Here is a 19742-nt window from a genome sequence, read left to right on the forward strand (position 1 = left end):
CTGTGCTCCTTTGCAACCCAGGCCGTTGTGTCACTCTATGATTCTAACGATGGAGCAGGTTGCTGGTTTGGGAGAACCACCATTACCACCATCACCCCAACCTCACCACCTCACACTGACTGAGTGCACAGACCTGCCTGCCTACCATCTGCTGGACCACTCACCCCCATCACACCTTTCCCTGTGCAGTGTTCCTGCACCGCTTCAATAACCAGTGTGACAGCCCTTCTCCCAGGCTGACTCCCGCACAGCCTTTCTGCATGGAAACATTCCTGCACAGCTTTACTGACTTCAGGCAGAGCTGGGCTACGCTGAGCATGCTCAGGGAACACGATCCTCAGCAGTGACCCTGCAGAGCTAATTAATAAGGCAGCAGCTGGCAGCCTGTGCTTAAGCTTCGTTCCTAGAGGGCGAGGACTTACTGAGGAAGGCAAGGCAGCGCTGCTGATCTACTCCGACTTCGTGTGCCAGTGCAGCCTTACAGCCACGGCTGTGAATCTTTCTGTGAGGTCATGTTTTTATTGCACACATCAACATCTTCATCACGCTGTTCCCCCTCTGAAATCCCACCAGCTGCTAAGCAACGATCCCATCCTCAGACTTGCACAGAAAGCTTTGTGTGCTGCCGTGTGTGACAAATGCTCAGCCACTGTACTGAGCATGCCTCAAGACAAGGCAGACTCCTTCAGGAGACTCACGAGAGGTGAGGAAGGATAAGAGTAAATCACAGAATGGCTTGGGATGGAAGGGAGCTCAAGGATCACGAAGCTCCAACCTCACACCAATGCAGGGCCACCAACCTCCACATTTCAGAGCAGCCCAGGCTGCCCAGGGCCCCATCCAACCTGGCCTTGAACACCTCCAGGGACAGGGCAGGTTAGAGAATGAATGAAGAGGGAGAAAAAACACAATTGATTAATTGTTCATGTAGCTTATGAATGAGGACTGGAGAAAAATCAGTGCCCCACGACTCAAAGGAAGATGTAAACACAGCAGTCAAGGCAAGAGAAGGGAGATTTAGTCAGCAGGCCTCCTCTGAGCAAGCTGCCTGAAGCGTTAAGGATGATGCGCAGCACTGGTGAGAAAGAAAAGCAGAAGGACCACCATCTGGCCAGCTTTCCTGCACCCACCCACCTCCTAACCACAGCTTTTAAAGAGGTGAGCACATACGCCCAAAGCAGAGAGAATGAAAACACAGCACCGAGAATTAATTACAGCAAGTAATTTTCAATTAAGCTAGAGGACAAAGGCTCCCCACAGCTAAATACACAGCGAATGTAGCACACAGATTTTCCTTTGATCAGAGGCCGTGCAGATCCCTGGGGCTTAGGGAAGCTGGGGGCTGGGAAGCAAGCAAGACAGCAGCATTGACAGGTTGTTTGATAAGCAGCAAACCTCAGAGACCTTTCACAGCTCACGGGGCTTCTTTGCAATCTCTCTAATGATTGAGCTCAACAACCCTTGTAGGAAGTGTCCTGATTATCACCTAGGTTAGCAAGGACAAACAGGTGTAGTCCAACTGACTCCTCAGTGCTGTTTTATTGACTCGTTTCAGTTTATAGAGCAGTAATTTCTCAGGACTGCTGGCTTCAATTAGAACACTTTTTCCTGAGGTAGCCTGGTAAAAATCTGTAAGTTTTCCTAGCTCACACCTTTTAAGAATCAACATATACACTGCTGTTTAAGAAAAGGTTTAACACAGTAACCAGAAGTTACATCCAAAAACCCCCATTTACTGCAGTTCAGCCCAGCTTACCAAGCCCATCACCATCATTGCTATTTGCCTCTTCCACTCCTTCCCTCCCCCAGCACTTCTCACAGCAACAGTTCTGACTGCAGAACACACAGATGGCAAGTGTTAATTCTGACAGAAATGAGAGGAGAATGCAGTTTCCAAGCAGGAGAAAGCTCATCTTGTGGCCACCACGCAGCATTTCCTTGGAGCCTGAACACCACCCTTCTGCTCTGACCCTCAGAAGGTGAAGCTGAAAATGCTATAAAATAGACACTGTAAAAAATAACAATAAAATCATAGAATCATAGATTGCTCTGGGTTGAAGAGAACCACAATGATCATCTATTTTCAACCCCCTGCTATGTGTAGGGTCACTAACCACCAGACCAGGCTGCCCAGAGCCTGGAAAGGCAGTGACACAAATCCAGGCCACCAGTGCACTGGCAGCATCCCCTCCTCCATCCCCAAAATGTTTGTTTAAGCCCATGACATTTGGACAAACCAGCTGAAAAGGAAATTCAGAGGGACCTAGCCAGGCTCAAGCAGCAGGCTGAGAACTTCCTGAGCTTCAACAAAGCCAAGTGCATGATCTGCACCTGGGTCACTGCAACTCCCAATATCAATACAGGCTAGGGGATGAAAGGATTGAGCACAGCCCTATTGAAAAGGACCTGGGGATACTGATGGATGGAAGCTGGGCACGAGCCAGCAGCGTGCCCTCACAGCCCCAAAGCCAACTGCATAGAACCATAGAATGGCCTGGGTTGGAAGGGACCTCAAGGATCACTAAGCTCCAACCCCTCCGCCACAGACAGGGCCACCAACCTCCACATTTCACAGCAGCCCAGGCTGCCCAGAGCCCCATCCAACCTGGCCTTGAACACCTCCAACCTTGAACCACATCCTGGGCTCCATCCTCAGCAGCAGGGCCAGCAGGGCAAGGGAGGGGATGTGCGTCTCTGTGCTGTGAGGTCCCACCTGGAGCACTGCATCCAGATGTGGAGTTCTCTGCACAGGAGAGATAAGGAGCTCTTGGAGCACATCTTACACTAAGAGTGGTGAAGCGGAGGGCTGGAGCAGCTCTCCTATGAGGAAAGGTTGAGGGAACTGGGCTTGTTTAACTTGGAGAAGAGAAGGCTGCAGGGAGACCTCATGGTGGCCTTCCAGTACTTGAAAGAAGCATATAAATAGGAGGGGGAACAGCTGTTTGTGAAGGTGGGTGGTGACAGAACAAGGGGAATGGTTTTAAAGTGAGACAAGGGAGGTTTGGGTTGGATGTGAGGAGGAAGTTTTGGAGGCAGAGGGTGGTGAGGCAGTGGCACAGGTTGCCCAAGGAGGCTGTGGATGCCCCATCCATCCCTGCAGGCATTCAAGGCCAGGCTGGATGTGGCTCTGGGCAGCCTGGGCTGCTGGTTGGTGACCTGCACACAGCAGGGGGTTGGAGCTGGATGAGTGCTGTGCTCCTTTGCAATCCAGACCACTCAATCATCCCATGCTGACCAGAGAGGTGGTGGATGCTTCATCCCTGCAGATGTTCAGCTGGACAGGGCCCTGAGCGAGGCCTGTGAGGGATGCTCTTAACCCAGATGATGCTATGAAAATGACCCTTCTGGCCACAAGCTCAGCAAAATAACACCTGAAACACACTGACAGCCCCGGATCCTGCTGTGATGGTGGAGGCTGCACTGGCACAGCTCAATGGATTCGTGGTTGGAGCTGAAATAGAAAGCAGCACGGAGCCCTTGGGGGGAGGGAGGGGCAAGAGGGAGGAAAGGGTTAAATTCAGTAAGCCGAGGAACCAAAAGAAGGATGAAGATGATGCTACGCGGATCTTAAGCCGCCAAACAACCCCAACTGCATCGCGATGACGCTTCCATCCCATAGGAGCACTCGGCACTCAGCCGGGGCTCCTCAGGGCCACCTCCTTCGGCCCAGCCCCGTCCCCTGGATCACCCCACGGCCTCGTGAGGGCACAACAGGGCCCAGAACGGACCCCCCCCACACATACACATGTATATATAGAGATATATACCCGCCCCTCCCCCCCTCACCTTGTCCCAGCTCAGCCACTGCCACACCGCTTTGTCCAGCTGCGCGTCGCCGGTGCTGCGGGCGATCAGCACGTTGGAATTCACGTCCCCGCCTCCGGCCCCGCGTTCACACATCTCTCCCGTTCGGAATGCGGAAGCTTATCAAACCGAGGTACCAAGCATCGCCCGAAGGACGGAAAGCGGACAACGCCGAGCCGCTGCTACCTCAGCGCCGCCGCGGGTAACGGCGACAGCCCGCCCCGCCCTCCGCCGCTTCTCGACAACAGGCGAGGCCCCGCCCCCGCGCCGCTAACCCACCAATCGATGCGGCTTAGAGGCGGGGACACGCGCCCGCCTTCCCCTCGCTCCCGGTGCACGACGGGAAATGTAGTGCAAGCACCGGAAGACGGACGCGGAGAGGTGGGGCCGGCGGGAGGCGTAAAACCACAACTCCCAGCAGCCCGCGCGGCGCGCCGCATTTCGCCTCAGTGTGAGGAGACGCTGTGAGGGGATGACGGTGTTGCTTCCTTTCTATCTCTCTTTGGGGGTCTTCAGCGACCGGAGCTCTGTTCTGTTGTCTTCCTTGTGAATATTCCTTTCCTGAGTGATATAGAGAAGGAAAATTGAAAGGTGCCTGTGATGGTGCCGCTCCTTCAGTTGGAAATAGCACAGGGGGAGAGGGAGAGGCAATGGGGGGTGGAGGAGATGTGCAGGGATGAGGTCTGGGGTGCTGAGGCAGCGTAGTGTAAATGCAGATGTACCCTGTGAAATGTGAATTACAGAATGGAATGATCCAGAAGTCCAAAGGACTGCGCCAGGGAGGCGAGGGGAACCTTTACATCACTTCTGTTCCACTGCACTGCTGGTAAATGGCAGCTGAAGAATAAGCGAGGAGGAAATAAATCAGCATAAGTCTCCTGTTAGGTCTGTGCTGAGGTTGGCTGTGGTGTAGAGGGAGAAGAAACAAAGAATTGTTGAGGTTGGAAAAGACCTCTGAGGCCCTTAAGTCCAATCCCAACTCATCCCCGCTGCATCGTGTCCCTCAGTGCTGTGCTGAGAGCACTTGGAAATGCCCTAAAATCCATCCCAAGGATCTTCTGACCGAGTCTGGATGATGAAGATAAGGAAGAAGGAAGATCTGGCTGTAGATGAATCCATGGGACCACAGGTCTAGCTCCAAGACTTGCCTGCAGAGAGGTGTAGCAAGTTCAAGGAATTGTTAAGGCTGGAAAAGACCTCCAAGATCCCCAAGCCCAACCTCAACCCACCCCCAGCATGCCCACTGACCCCACATAACCTGGACAGTGGTACAATGAGGGAACCAGACATCATGGGTGACTTCAGTGCATCTGTGGACAAGGGAAGAGGCTGAGCAGTGGGACCAGGAAAACCTCATGAGGTTCAGCAAAGCCAACTGCAAGGTCTGCGCCTTGGTCATGGCAACTGCCCCTATCAGGACAAGCTATCAGCACGGTGCAGGTGTGCATGTGTCAGCCTTGGGAATATGTGAAAGGTATTTTTTCTGGGCAGAAAAAAAATGGATGAGGTTTAACAAAAGCAAGTGTAGAGTCTTGCATCTGGGGAGGAATAATTGCATGCACCAGTACAGGTTGGGGGATGAGAGGGACCTGGGTGCCCTGGTGGACAACAGGTTGGCCATGAGCCAGCAGGGTGCCCTTGTGGCCAAAAAGGCCAATGGCTTACTGGGGTGCATTAAAAAGAGCGTGGCCAGCAGGTCGAAGGAGGTGATCCTCCCCCTCTACTCTGCCCTGGTGAGGCCTCATCTGGAGCTCTGCGTCCAGTTCTGGGTTCCCCAGTACAAAACAGACAGGGATCTCTTGGAAAGAGTCCAGCGGAGGGCCACCAAGATGGTGAGGGGCCTGGAGCATCTCTGCTATGAGGAAAGGCTGAGTGAACTGGGTCTGTTCAGCCTTGGGAAAAGAAGGCTGAGAGGGAACCTGATCCAAGTCTGTCAGTATCTGAGGTGTGGGGGGCAGAATGGTGAGGACGGACACTTCAGTGGTGAGTGGAGACAGGATGAGGGGAAACGGACAGAAACTGCAGCATAGGAAGTTCTGCACCAATGTGCGCAAGAACTTCTTTACAGTGAGGTGACGGAGCACTGGAACAGGCTGCCCAGGGAGGTGGTGGAGTCTCCTGCTCTGGAGATGTTCAAAGACCTGCCTGGATGTCGACCTGTGCGACCTGCTGTAGGGAACCTGCTTTGGCAGCTGGTTGGACTTGATGATCTCTGGAGGTCCCTTCCAACCCCTACGATTCTGTGATTCTGTGATTCTGTGATTCTGTATGCAGTGTCCACTCAGGGGTCCCAGGGCAGTTTGGCTGCCAGTCCTCAAAAGAATTTTCCCCTCATCGTAGAATCATAGAATGCCTGGGTTGCAAAGGAGCACAGTGCTCATCCAGTTCCAACCCCCTGCTGTGTGCAGGTCGCCAACCAGCAGCCCAGGCTGCCCAGAGCCACATCCAGCCTGGCCTTGAATGCCTGCAGGGATGGGGCATCCACAGCCTCCTTGGGCAACCTGTGCCAGTGTGTCACCAATTTGTGGTTGTGATTTGTGGTTGGCTAGAAAAACTAGTCAGCTTTCTGGAATGTTTTGCTGTATTTAAAAATCCTTTTAGGTTGCTTTTCCTTAATTGCATAACTTGTGATTATTGCTAGAAGGAAGAGGTTCCCTGGTAACCAGCAATGGGGTGAGAGGCGATGGCCTCGAGTTGCACCAGGGGAGGTTAAGGTCGAGTGTTAGAACTTCCTTCTGTGAAAGAGCAGTCAGACACTGGCACAGCTACCCAGAGAATGCTGGGGTCACTATCCTGGGTGAACAGAGCCATGGAGATGTGGCACTGAGGGACACGGTGGGTGGGTTGGGTGTGGGGAACTTAGAGATCTTTTCCAACCTTCACGTTTCTGTTGTTCTTTGACAGGGGCCTGCAACCAGAGCTGCCAGAGGTGACTGCAGCCCAACAGAGAGCAAACCATGCAGCACTACACTTCCCATCACCTCCAGCTTCACCCCGGAGGCTTGTGGACCCAATGCCAGCCACTTCCTCGTGTCATTCTTATTTTTTCCTGTCCTTCTCACGTGCCTCCACATAAGGATTTGTCATCCATAGCAACGTGATGTAATCTCGAGCCCAGCAGGGCTCAAGTTAAAGCAGTGCCCCATCAGCCTGATGCCAGCACGTTTTTCCAGATCTCACGAGGGAATTTACACCCTCAGGGAATTTGCACCTGACAGTCAGCCTGAGGCACAGCCGCTGCTCTTCGTACCTTTGCTGCTCTTTCCTGCTCTTTTGTGTTTTGTTTACAAGGGAGAGCCAAGGCTCAGCATAACAGGAGCTTCAGCCTCTACAAGCTTCATTTGCCACCAAAACAAAAAAAGGACAATGCCTATATTAAATACCTTTTCAAGGCCTGCCAAACAGGAATGCTTCTTACTAGAACTCTGTACCTCTTTGGAAAGGCAATAAGAGGGACTGTTAAAATTAAGCTTTGTATTTCAAATGCTTCAATTCTTGGCTGTTTTGTTTTGTTTTTTTTCTTTATGCGTTTACTGAGAGCTTCAAGTTATTCTGAAGAGGGATTTTGTGCCATCAGAGCAAGCAGGCTGCAACTTTGGGATACCTTCATGTAGGATGGTGCCAGCCATGCTCACACTGTGTTATCAGTGCTCACCTTCCTGGATGCAATTAACAGCAGGATTTGACCATCATTGCTGATACTTAGATAAGAAAATTACCAATCCATCAATTTATCTCTGCTGCTCCCTGAAGAACAAATAAAACAGAAGATAAAAGCTTTCACCTGTTCTTTCTTTCATGGGAATAACTGCAGTGTGAAGGGGTTAAAAGCTCTCTGTGGGATCTCATAATGCATCCCAAGTCAGTGTGATCTGCCTTCCTATGTGTGCTCAGCTAGCCCCAAAGGAGAGCAGTGAAGAAGCAGCCATAGTGATGCTGATATTGGACCAAGGCACATTGTTTCTCTCCCAGCAATCCACAGAGGACAGTGTGCCACATACAGAGCAGCATCAAACACTCTGGGGCCTAAAACCTGAGCCAAAAAAACCTGAGCTCCATGGCTAGAGAGAAATACAAGGTGGGACACAGTTTGCTGCAATGGAAGAGAATGGTGAGAGCCTGCAGGCAGACCGTGGCAGAGCTCAGCTGGAAGGGATGACTTCATCCTTGCCAAAATGCATGTGTGCATATACATGGCTCTGTGTGCTGTGCTGCTGCCCTGAAACTTAGGGCATCCTTGTGGAGAGTAACTGCAGCTGTGGAATGGTCAATAACTCCCCTCCCCCCTAGAATGAGCACTTTTGTTTAATGTGGACAAAATAACCTAAGTTAATAGACTTGTTCATCACACACAGCTTCTGTTTGGGATTTGCATTTGTGCAGGGAGGAAGAGCATTCCCTTTGGCACAGCTGAATGCCCCAGGGCTGAGTTTGCAGCATCCTAACCCTGAACAATGGCGTGCAAATTTTGTTCCTGAGCAACGCCTTCGATGTTTTCCTGCAGAAGAATGGCTGAGCTCACAACGATGTCACTGCACATCAGAAGGAAAAACCATCTGCACAGTCGTGATAGCATCCCCAGGGACCTGGCACAGCAGAGCAAACCCTCACCCGTGACAAACAGGATTAGCCCTGCACCGGAGAGCTTCAGCACCGGGTAGGCACGGTGTTTCCATGGCAATTTCATGGCATGCAGTTGGTTCCAGATACCCTGCACAGGGCTTGGGGCTCCCTCCCACGGCGTTCCCATTGGTTTCCTCCCCCCCAGTTCCTGCAGTGGGATGGGTCATGCAGCATGAACCCAGCTGCATTCTGCATGCCCTCGCTCTGCAGCACAGCTTTTGTTTTATTATTTATGGATCACGAACACGCTGTGCTTCTTGGGTTACCTGGTAGTTGCACAGCAGCTCCCATTGCTTTACTTGCTTCTCTCACAGTACCATATTTCCAGGCAGCCATCGCAGCCCTGAAGCCAGGCAGTAGCACCACCCATGCCAGGGGATTGCATGCTGCTCGGGGAGGTGTCTCTGGAGGTTGAATGCCATCTTTAAGCTGATCTAAGCAGCCAAAATGCAGGCAGAGCACAGAGAATGGAAGCAGGGAGGACAAACAGGGGACCACTGATAATAGGAACCGCTGGCTGTCCTGGCTTCATGCTTTGTGTCAGCCCTGGGGAAGCCTGACCCTGAACTCTCCTGCATGGAAACGTGCTCTTTAGTTTGCTGAAGACTTGAATCCCTAAACAACCATAACTGTACAACTCAGAGCTGCTTGAAAACCCCAAAGCAAGAGCCAGGAGCTGCTCTCCTGCTTCTTGCTGCAAACAAAGCACCCTGAAAACACAGCACAGGTCCAGTTCTGCCTGTGGACACATATCTGAGGCAGCACCCTTGAGCTAGCAAGCACAGAGAAACTCAAGCTCATCTTGCCCTATCCTGTAAAGTGCATTTTAACTCAGGCTCTGTCAACTCAGCCTCAGGTGCAGCAGTTCTCATTGAGAAGCACAGGGCAGGAAAGCCACAGCCAGCATCCCCACTCCTCCTGGTGCCTCCAGCTCTGCTCTGGGACAAGCTGTGTCCTAGCTCTCCACCTCCTTCCTATGATTTCACTGCAGGGAACTTCAGCACGCCAGGGAAGCTGGCTTGGGTCACTGACCCCCCTCATATATCAAAGTTTGTCCTTTCCAAGCCAGGGCTGGTTATTTTTAAGCCTCCCTGCTAGGTATTAATAGCTCAGATGCGTGCTATGCTGAGCAGCTCCTTTGGTACCCAGATGGGAATCGAGCCGAACTGCCCTGACCTATGATCACAGTTCCAATGGCTGGTTTTACAATTGCATTTCTGATAAGTTCACTGCAGCTTATCACCAGCACATACCTACAGCTGCATTGACCCTGGCTCCTCAGCAGGAGGGGGCAAAGGCAAAAAGGAGCAGAGAAAGGGGAAACAGACCTGCAGGGTGCAAAGAGAGCTGGGGCTGCATAGAGGGGGTCCAGTATCACCCCAAATCTGGACTCTGCCTTCTGAGGGCTCAGCTGCTAATTAATTGGGCAGCTTTTAGCACCTGTTTGGGATTGCCACGTCTTTATCTAAAGCATCTGATTGCTTCCAGGTGTGAGAGAGGCTATGTCTGGAGTGAGATGAACTGTTATTCAACAGAAATGGATGTTTGGGTCACCAAGGGCTTCTGAGCTGAAGGGGAAGCCCACCATCACCTCATCACCCACATCAGCCACAGTTGGGTACCTCACAGGAGGACATCACCTCTTCTATCTTGCTTCAGAGGAAGGTGGGCAGTAATGAGTAATTAAAGTCACTGCTTGAAACCACATTTGCTATAGGACTCTGCCTCCTTGTGCTGCAGCATCTGCCCCTGATCACAGTGTGTTATTGGAACAGCCAAGAGAGAGGCTCTGGAGAAGTTACCCTGGAAAGGAACAGGGGACTCCCATGCTGCAGTGCAGGGGGAGCATATCAGGCACACAAGCTGCATTACTGCAAGGTCAGCCTCAGCTTCCTATGCACACAGTTTTGCCAAATTCTTTCCCAAGGCCCAGGCAAACTGGTTACAGCCGTTGTCTCACCTCTTATTCATTGCTGTGTGCTGAAAAAACAAAAAAACAAAACACCACAACCAGGACTGAATCAATTGGCCTCACATGAGCTCTATATTATATTCCTCTAGCTGCATTGTTTAAAATCCTAATGCAGCCAGCTGCAATGTGCATGCTTTGATTTAACGATTCAGCCAAGGACAGTGCTGCCTTAGCTCTGTGCTCTTAAAACCCAAGATGGGCTGAGCACAAGGAGCAAGGGCATTGGCTGGCTTCAATGAGGAGCTTTTCAGCTGCAGGATGAGCCCCTAATTAGCCCCTGGCAGCAGAATCGAGCCCATTTTAGGGATGTCCCACCTGTCCCCATGTTTCCATACCCCTCCAAGCATCACCTAGAGCTCAGCACAGTGCAGTTGCGTGAGGACACCCATGGAGATATGACCAGCTGCCACCAGATGGCACTGGAACCTTTGTCACCCAGCATGGTGGGGTCTGTCCCCAAGGTGGGGGCACCCAAGTTGCTCTGTTGCATGCAGGCTATGGGCCCTCACTTGAATTCAATGGCAGGGACAGGTGGGTGAAGGAGCTGCCAATGGTGGACAGTGACCTCTTGCACGAGGGCTTTTTTTCCTTCAAAGATTTCAGATTTAGGGGAAAGCAGTGTTGGTTTTTGTTTTTTTTCTTTTCAATTCTGTCAACGCATCTTGTGACACAGCTGTTCTCCCCTCCAACTGTACACTGTAGCAGCATAAGGGACTCTGGGGTCACCAGCTCTGTCCCAGTATCTCCCAGAAGTGCCAATGGCCATTGGGATGGCCACACCTCCTGGGTTATGGGTGGGCTGTTCACCATGCTGCACCCACTGACCCATCCCATCATGGGGAACCCCATCCAGCCCCAGCACAGGGGGTACTAGAGGAGGATCAGTGCCACACAAGGGGAGAAGACCGGAGCACAAACCCACTCAGGGAAGGAGGATGTTCTCTGGCTGTCCCTGCCTACTGTACGTCCCCTGCTTTATTTGCAGAGAGCAGGTTTGTTTGCTTTTCCCAACCTTGTAACTGCAATGCAAACACAACAAACCCTCCTGAGCCCCCTCCCAGGGGTTGTGCATGACAGTGGCATTTGCACTGCTCGCCTGGCATAGAAACCAGAGCTGACCCCAAAACAGGGACCCCCCAGGACTCCCCCCAGATCTCTGTGTCAGTTTCTATGCCCAGAGCATGGCTGAAAGCAAGGCAAATCCTAAATCTGCTGGGTGAGTCAGTGCCACCATTGTGCCCAGGTTGCCAGCCCTCTCCAAAACACTGACGTCCCATGTTTTGGGTCAGGGCTTGGTGAATGCTTTAAAGGCAGCCAGTCTGGCTGCAATTACAGATACTAATTATGCCATTATGAGAAGATTAAGACATCCCAGGGACCACGATGGACACTGTGGCCAACTCACCGCGTTGTCCCCAGCAGGCAGCCTGATCTCAAGGACAGGAACAAGGGCATTCATCCTCCTGGCCGCTGGCCAAGCCATAACCAAACCCCAACTGAGCTGCTTTCACAGCAGGGACAAAGAAAGCCAAAGAGCCCAGGAGGACCTGAGCATGTCCCCTTCCCATTTGCCTCTGTGTGCTCACCCCTTGGAAAACATATTTGGCAGCTCAGGTACAAAAGGGCAAAGCTACAGCCGGCAGCACCCTGTAGGAAGGAAGCAGGAAAATCTCTGCAGCCCCCAGGGTCCAACCAGGCTTGCATGGTTCGCCCAACACTGGCAGAATGGAGATGTCACCCCAGGCCATGGAATGGGGCTACGATGCCCAAACTGTGGCTCTTTGACCAGCCTGGAGCCAGGTGGAGAAAAAGCAGATGCAACTCATCTCAAGAACCACCACCTCCTTTAATTCCCCACCAGTGAAGCGCGGGGTTCAGCCTGGCTCTGAAATCACAGCTTTTAGCCACAGAAAAACCCACGCTAAGCAGTGCAGAGTGCGCTTCGGATGTGATGCTGGTGGTCTGAGCAGGGAATTTTCCTCCTGTGCCAGCCTCAGTAAGTCATGAGAACAGTGGGAAAGTAACCATCTCCACCACCCCCACGTCCCCAGCTGTGGTGGTTCCGTGGCACCGGGACCTGCCTGCAGGTGACACCGGTGCTCCTGCCTCACACCAGGGCTGGGCACCGTGGGGTTCTTCCCGCAGGAGGCACCGGGCTCAGATCATGGAGACCCTATTCTTGATGTAGACGTGGTACGGATCGCTGCGCTTGTCCACCTTTCGGGATCGAGTGTAGCCCAGGATGAGGCTGCCCACGGTGGCTGCGAAGAGCGTCATGACGAAGAGGATGTACAGGTAGGAATTGTCATCCCGGCTGGCACGGGTGCTGGCATTGTGAGGGGTGCTGGGGCGGAGGATGGCCCCGTGTATGGTTTGGTTCAAGGCATCCAGCATTGCTTGGAGGCTGCGGTGCCACTGCTCCGTCCTGTTGTCCTCCTCCATCTCCTCGCCAAGCCTGTGTGGGGCAGCAGCAGCAGCAGCATCAGCCCCAAGGACGGGGTGCCCCGGCTGATGTTGGGGCTGAGGATGAGCCCCCAAACGGTCCTCAAAGCATGGTTTGATGGAGGAAAAAAGCCCCACATCCAGCCCCAACCCCATTGGCAAAGTGCAGAGCCACGGCACCCACCTTGCTGTTCCCTTCATTAAATCCCTTCCTCCCCCTTAAACCCAATTAGGAGCGTTGAATTCTTTTTGAATGAAGGCACTTTAAGAGAACCCGGATGAAGCCGCTTGGTGCTCAGGCACAGATGACTGTCGGACATCCTCTGATGGACAGACAGACGGATGCAACCACACCAAGCACTTCCCATGTAGAAACAGACCCCAGAGATCCCTCTGTGTTCCCCATCCCGACAACATCAGCTCCAAATGACCCCACTGGGGTCAATGTTACCCCTTGGCCAGCATGGGGGGTCCCCCCAGACCCCAACTGATGGGCATCCTAAATAACAGCTCCAGAACTGATTGTGCCACGCACAGACCTCATTCACCCATTCAGAGCCCTGGCAAGAGAGGCACTGACCTCACATGCCCCCATGGACCCTCACCAAGGGGTCACTGCCCCAAATCTTCCCAGAATTTCCAGCCCCGTGTGCAAGACTGATCCCAAAGCCCCTCCAGACCCCCAACCTGCGCCCCTGTGCTCCCCCAAAAAGCATTCCTCAAATGCAAAATGCATTCAGCAAGGGAAAAAAAAGGGTCCGGGGGAGGGGGGGGAAGGGGGGAGGGTTGGGAGAATTCACCCTTGGACCCTCACTCTCTTTCCAAACACCATTAATCCCATAGAGGGAAGCCAGGGGACTTGGAGCAAAAAAAATCAGCATTTCCCACCTGCAGAGCCCCGCAGCGGTTTGCAGTTTGCTGCAATTTGGGATTGGGGTGGACAAGGTAAGGGGGAAAGGGTTGGTTGCACTCACCGGTTGCCCTCACTGCCTGCACGGCCGCCGGGTTGAACTGGGACTGGAGCATCGCGGCCGCCAACCGGGCTGGGAGTGCCGCAGCCTCCTCCCCTTCCTGGGGCAGAGCCACCTGCCAAAGCCACCCAGCCCCGGTGGTGGCTACCAGTGTGTCCCAAAGCCTGCAGTCCCGTTGTGTGATCTCCTCGGCCCGGATGCAGGAGGTTTTTATGGGGCTGTCCGGGTGGATCCTGCCTTTCCCTTCTCGCACGCTGCCGGTCACACTTTCCTGTCCCTCCTCCGGATGTCCATGCTGTCCCCAAGCCCTGCAGCAGGCACTGAGCCTGCTGGGGATGAAATGGGATATTGCTTCCCATTGGGACCCTCCCTGCCCCAATGCAGCCCCAGCAATATCATTGTGTCACAGACCATCGGGGCCCTGGGATAGATGCTGTGACCTTGGAAGAGGTGACGATGCCCACACCCTGCTGGTACCCCAATTCCTTTCCTCCCTCCTTCCCACCATATCAGCACTATCTTGGTGGCTTTAGCCCCTCTTTGGTGGCTTTTAGTCTCTTGTTGGTGGCTTTCAGTCCCTTGTTGGTGGCTTTCAGTTCCCCCTCCCCCCCAGTGGCCTTTGGTTCTTTTGGTGGCCTTTAGCTCCCCTTTGGCCTCTGTCTGTTGACTTCAGTCCTCTTTTGGTGGCCTTTTATCCCCCTTTGGTGGTCTTTAGCCTCTCTCTGGTGACTTCAGTTGCCTTTAGGTGGCTTTTAGTCCCCCTTTGGTGTCCTTTAGACTCTCTTTGGTGGCCTTCAGTCCCCCTCTGATGGCCTTTTGTACCCTTTTGGTAGCCTTTAGCCTCTATGGTGACTTCAGACCCCCCCTTTGGTAAATTTTAGTCCCTCTTTGGTGGCTTTTAGTCACTCTTTGGTGGCCTTTAGCCTCTTTGGTAGCTTCTAGTCCCCTTTTGGTGGTTTTTAGTGCCTCTTTGGTGGCCTTCTGTTCCACTCTGATGGCTTCTAGTCCCTCTTTGGTGGTCTTCAGTCCCCCTTTTTCACCTTTATTTCCCCTTCAGTGGCCTTTAGCCTCTCTGGTGGCTTTTAGTCCCCCTTGGTGGCCTTTAATCCCTCTCTGATGGCCTTTAGTCCCTCGTTGGTGGCCTTCAGCCTCTCCTTGGTGGCCTTTAATCCCTCTCTGATGGCCTTCAGTCCCTCTTTGGTGGCCTTCAGCCTCTCCTTGGTGGCCTTTAGTCCCTCTTAACTCACTCACAGTTCCAGAGGAACCTAGGGGACAGTGACAGCGTTCACAGAGCACACAGCAAAGCACCAGCAGCCAACTCTCTTTATATAAAACCAACACTGACTTTTGCACAGCAGCAAGGAGATAAGAGCACTTCACCAAGCAACACCTCTCCCTTTTTGCTCAAAGCATTCACTCCAAGGTCAGACATTTTGAGGAGAGAGGAATTCAAACCACCAAAGTGCTTGCTGAGGACGTGACCTGAGTTCTGCAGGTCCACCCCTGGTCCTAACAAGGGCCTTTTTTTCCCCACAGCATCTCAGCAGCGAGACGTGGCCACGGTGAGGACATGGCATTGGGGACAGCCTCCAACCATCCCACACCATCTGTGTGCTCCGGCACCTGTGGGATGTGACTCTTTCCATCACCCTGCACCTTCTCAGTCCCTGGGCTCCTCAGAAAACACCACAGTGCAGTCAAAGACCTCCTGGAAGGATTCAAGGAAAGGCTCGAGGATGTCCTCAACGGTGACGTGGCGGCCCAATTCGTGGCTCAGTGAAGTGGCCGTCGTCCCCTCCAGCCCACAGGGCACGATGTGCTCGAACCAGGAGAGGTCAGTGCAGCAATTCAGTGCCAGCCCGTGGGAGGTGATGTGGTTCCCACAGTGCACCCCTAAGGGATGAGGCACCCATCAGCACGGCCCTCCGCAGGGCAGCACCCACCTGCGTGTGTCGTCCACCCCCCAAGCGCTGCACCCCTCATGCATCCCTCCATGCAAACCTCCCTGCACACACTGCACCTTTGTGCACAGCCACATCTGCATGCCCCATCCTGCTGCATTCCTTGTTCCATGCACATGAGCCCTGAGCACGCCCCCTTTGTGCACCCTCCCCATGGTGTTCCCCCTCCCATGCACCATACCATCAGTCCATGACCCCCCCCCCCATTTCCCACCCCTGCACATACATCCAAATGCACGAAGCCCCATGCAAACTCCCCACTGCACACAATCCTGTGCATCCCCACTGCCATGCACATCCCCTGGTGTATGCATCCCAACGCATACCTCCCCCATGCACTCACCCTTGTGTATCCCCCCCCCCCCATGCACACACATCCCCTGGTGCACAACCCCTCACTCAACTCATCCTCCAATGCAAACTTCTCCCACTGCATCCCCCTTTGTGCACACCTCCCAGTGCACACACCCCTCTGCATTCTCCCACCCCCCCAAGGCAGGCCCCCGCAGCATACCCCCACCCTGCACACACGCTCTTTGCAACCCCCCCACACCCCAAAACCCCGTGCATGTGCAACCCCCGTGCAAAACACCTTCTGCACGCACTGCTATGCATCCCCCCACCCATGCACACCTCTCAATGCATGCTCCCCCCACCATGCATGCACCCTCAGTGTACCCCCACATTTACAATCCCCCCATGCCCCAAAACCCCATGCATGTGCACCCCCCCCGTGCAAAACTCCTTCTGCACACCCCATGCATGTGCACCCTCTCACACAAGACCCCTGGTACACACATCCCTGTGCATCCCTACCCCACTGCACATCTCCTAATGATGCATCCCCCCCCAACCACGCAGGTACCCTCAGCGCCCCCCCACATTGCACACACACCCTTTGCAATCCCCCCCACCTTCCCAAGCCCCATGCACGCCCATTCCCTGATGCACCACCGTGCAAAACCCCTGCTGCATACACACCATGCATCTCCCCCCTCACCAATGCATGCACCCTCAGCGCCCCCCCACATTGCACACACGCCCTTTGCAACCCCCCCACTTCCCCAAAGTCCCTCCCGTCCACTCCCCCCCCCTCCCCCCCCCCCCCAAATCGCTCACCGACGGCGCACACTTTGCCTTCCCCCACCCACACTCCGGTGTAAGGCGGCGGTCGCCCGGCGGCACTCATCGCCCCGACCCTCCGGCACAGCCGCACCGCCACGTCCTGCAACCTCTCCACGAAGCCCCGCAGCTGAATTCCCCGCGCCTTCAGATCCAACACGGGGAAAGCCAACAGCTGCCCCGGCCCGTGGAACGTCACGCTGCCGCCCCTCCGCACCGCCGCCAACCCCGCGCCGGCCGCCCGCAGCCGCTCCGCCTCTCTCTCAGTCGGGGCACCTCGCAGCCCCCACGCGTATACGGGCCTTGCGGGTTCGCTCAGCACCACGCATTCGAATGGAGGACGTGGAGGAGGGCCCCGAGCCGCCCGCGCAGCCGCCACGCAGCGCTGCTGAACCCGCAACGCTTCTTCGTAAGGCCGCAAACCCAACGAGACCGCCCGCACGGCCGGAGCCGGCATGGCGGGGGAGGGGGCGTGGCCTGAGGGTGTGGGCGTGGCCTGATGAACGTAGGCGTGGTCTGATGGATGTGAGCGTGGCCAGCCGAGTGTGGGCGGGGCTTGGGAAAATGGGGCGTGGCCTGAAGGTTGGGTTATAGACCGGAGGTGGGGCGGGGCCTGAAGGTGTGGGCGTGGCCTGAGGGTATGGGTGTGGTCTGGTTTGCGATGGTGCTTGGGAAATGGGGCGTGGTCTGTAGGTGGAGGCGTGGTCTGTAGACGGGGGCGTGGCCTGTAGGATGGGAAATGAGAGCTGGGAGTGGGATATAGGGCTGGAGATGTGGGATAGGGAATATGGCCTGGGAATGGGATATAGGGGATAGGTGTATGTGAGTTGGGAGTAGGTGTGGGGGCAGGGGACTGAGAATAGGGCCTGGGGTTAGAATAGAGGGCCAGCGTGGGTGTGGAAAGGGGGTAGGGTTCTTAGAATGGAATATAGGAGAAGGGGTGTGTGTGTGTGAGTAGGGGACAGGTTATAGGGCTTGGGATTAAGATATAGAACCCAGGTATATATAGGGGACAGGAAACGAGGCTTAGGAATGGGATATAGGGGGAAGGGATCATGTGTGTATGGCTAGGGAACAGATATGGGGACAGGGAATATGCTCTGGGATTAGGGAGGGTCTGGTAATGGGATACAGGGGACAGGGGATGGGTGTATGAGAGTAGGGGGCAAGCTTGGGGACAGGGGACTGGGAATAGGGCCTGGGATTAGGATGTAGGACCCTGGTATATGTAGGAAGAGGATAGGAAACAAGGCCTGGAAATGGGATATAAGGGGCAGGGGTAGGTGTAGGTGTGTATGGGTAAGGAACAGGAATGGGGACAGGGAGAATGGTCTGGGATTAGGATCTAAGGCCCAGTTGTGTGTGGGGAGGGGGCAGAGTTCTTAGAATGGAATATAGGGGAAGTGGGGTGGGTGTATGTGGGTATGTGGCAGGTGTGGGGACAGGTTATAGGGTTTAGGATTAAGATATACGGCCCGGCCCAGGTATATGTTTGTAGGGGGCAGGAAATAAGGCTATAGGGATATAAGGATATAGGGGACTAGGGAACAGATATGGGGCAGGGGATTGAGGACAGGGAATATGGTCTGGGATTAGGATATAGGGCCCAGGTGGGTGTAGGAAGGGGACAGGGCCTGGGAATGGGATATAGGGGATAGGGGACAAATGTATGTGGGTAGGGGGCAGGCATGGGGACAGGAAATAGTGCCTGAGATTAGGATATAGGGCTAAGGTGTGTGTATGTAGGGGGCAGGAAACAAGGCCTGAGAATAGGATATAGGGGGCAGGGGACAAGTGTATGTGGGTAGGGAAGAGGCGTGGGGACAGTTTATAGGGCCCAGGATTAGGACTCAGCTGTGGGACCCAGGGGATTAGGGATGGGAAACTAGGCCTAGGAACGGGTTATTGGGGTCAGGGGACAAGTGTACATGGGGAGGGGGAATTGGAGGCAAGGAATAGGATCTTGGGGGAAGGACCCAGGTGTATATGGGCAGAGGGAAGTCATGGTGTTAAGAGAACAGCAATAAGGGACAGGGTGGTTGTGGGGATAGGAATCAGCCTGGGAATGGGGTATAGGGTGCAAGGGACAGGTATGTGTGGGTATGGGGTAGGCACAGGGACAGGGGATGAGAGAGCAGGAATAGGGGACAGGCATGAGAACAGAGGACTGGGAACAGGGGATAGGGCCTGGGATTAGGATATAGGGGCCAGGGCCCAAGTATTTGTGGGAAGAGGACAGACACAAGGAAAGGAGACCAGAAATAGTAGACAAGGACAGGGGTTTGAAGGCAGGAAACGGGGTCTGGAAATAGAATATAGGGGACAGAATTAAGACAGCGGAGAATAAGAGACCAGGAATAGAGAGCAGAAGAAGGCAGAAGCATGGGGGCAGGGTATGGAATTGGGATATTGAATTAGGATCTGAGATTAGAATACAGGGGATGTGGGTGATGGACCAGGAATGGAGGACAGGGGATTGAGAATAGGAAGCAGTGCTTGGGAATGGATACAGGGGACAGGTGTGTGTGGGGAGGGGGCAGAGGTAGGAGATAAGGAGAAATGGGGAATGGGAGTGGTGACAGAGAATTGAGGACTGGGTATGGGGCCAGGGATTAGGATATAGGGCCTGGGGCCCACGTAGGTGTGGGTGGGAAACAGGGGAATGAGGTCATGGAATAGGGGACAGAATCTGCATATATGTGGGTAGGGGACTGGCACAGGGACAGAGATAGGGGACTGGGAAGGGGGGGACAAGAGTAGGGCACAGACCTAGACAAGAGTAGACCACAGATCCCCATGGGATCAAAGACAGGGAGCAGGGTGTGGGAATAGAATGTAGGAAAAGGG

General features: G+C 54.1%; 2 protein-coding genes across 3 annotated transcripts; both read right to left on the reverse strand.

Moving 5' to 3' along the window:
* Positions 1-12226: 12226 nt before the first annotated feature.
* On the reverse strand, positions 12227-15014 carry KCNE3 (potassium voltage-gated channel subfamily E regulatory subunit 3). Of its 2 annotated transcripts, none has more exons than XM_042892392.1 (2): positions 13816-15014; positions 12227-12854 (listed from the first exon to the last, which is right to left on the reverse strand). In XM_042892392.1, exons 1-2 carry the CDS (start codon positions 14169-14171, stop codon positions 12557-12559), a joined length of 654 nt encoding a protein of 217 aa, XP_042748326.1. In that variant the 5' UTR covers positions 14172-15014; the 3' UTR covers positions 12227-12556. The 2 variants fall into 2 exon arrangements, with proteins under 2 accessions (XP_042748326.1, XP_042748327.1); XM_042892393.1 differs by having other exon boundaries at positions 12227-13164; positions 13816-13877.
* A 103-nt stretch (positions 15015-15117) lies between these two features.
* On the reverse strand, positions 15118-17366 carry LIPT2 (lipoyl(octanoyl) transferase 2). Its single transcript, XM_042892391.1, has 2 exons — positions 16893-17366; positions 15118-15705 (listed from the first exon to the last, which is right to left on the reverse strand). Exons 1-2 carry the CDS (start codon positions 17350-17352, stop codon positions 15473-15475), a joined length of 693 nt encoding a protein of 230 aa, XP_042748325.1. The 5' UTR covers positions 17353-17366; the 3' UTR covers positions 15118-15472.
* Positions 17367-19742: the final 2376 nt, after the last annotated feature.

Source organism: Lagopus leucura, unplaced genomic scaffold (genome assembly GCF_019238085.1).
Source record: "Lagopus leucura isolate 7727_CA_CO unplaced genomic scaffold, USGS_WTPT01 210-2_obj-0_obj, whole genome shotgun sequence".
NCBI classification, from domain to species: domain Eukaryota; kingdom Metazoa; phylum Chordata; class Aves; order Galliformes; family Phasianidae; genus Lagopus; species Lagopus leucura.

Excerpts from the sequence above, each read along its gene's own strand:
- KCNE3 (XM_042892392.1), bottom strand. The coding sequence starts at position 14,171 with ATGGGAAGCAATATCCCATTTCATCCCCAGCAGGCTCAGTGCCTGCTG. Across the intron at positions 12,855-13,815 it reads GCAGGCAGTGAGGGCAACCG|GCTTGGCGAGGAGATGGAGG; the intron begins GTGAGTGCAACC and ends TGCCCCACACAG.
- LIPT2 (XM_042892391.1), bottom strand. The coding sequence starts at position 17,352 with ATGCCGGCTCCGGCCGTGCGGGCGGTCTCGTTGGGTTTGCGGCCTTAC. Across the intron at positions 15,706-16,892 it reads AGGCAAAGTGTGCGCCGTCG|GGGTGCACTGTGGGAACCAC; the intron begins GTGAGCGATTTG and ends CTCATCCCTTAG.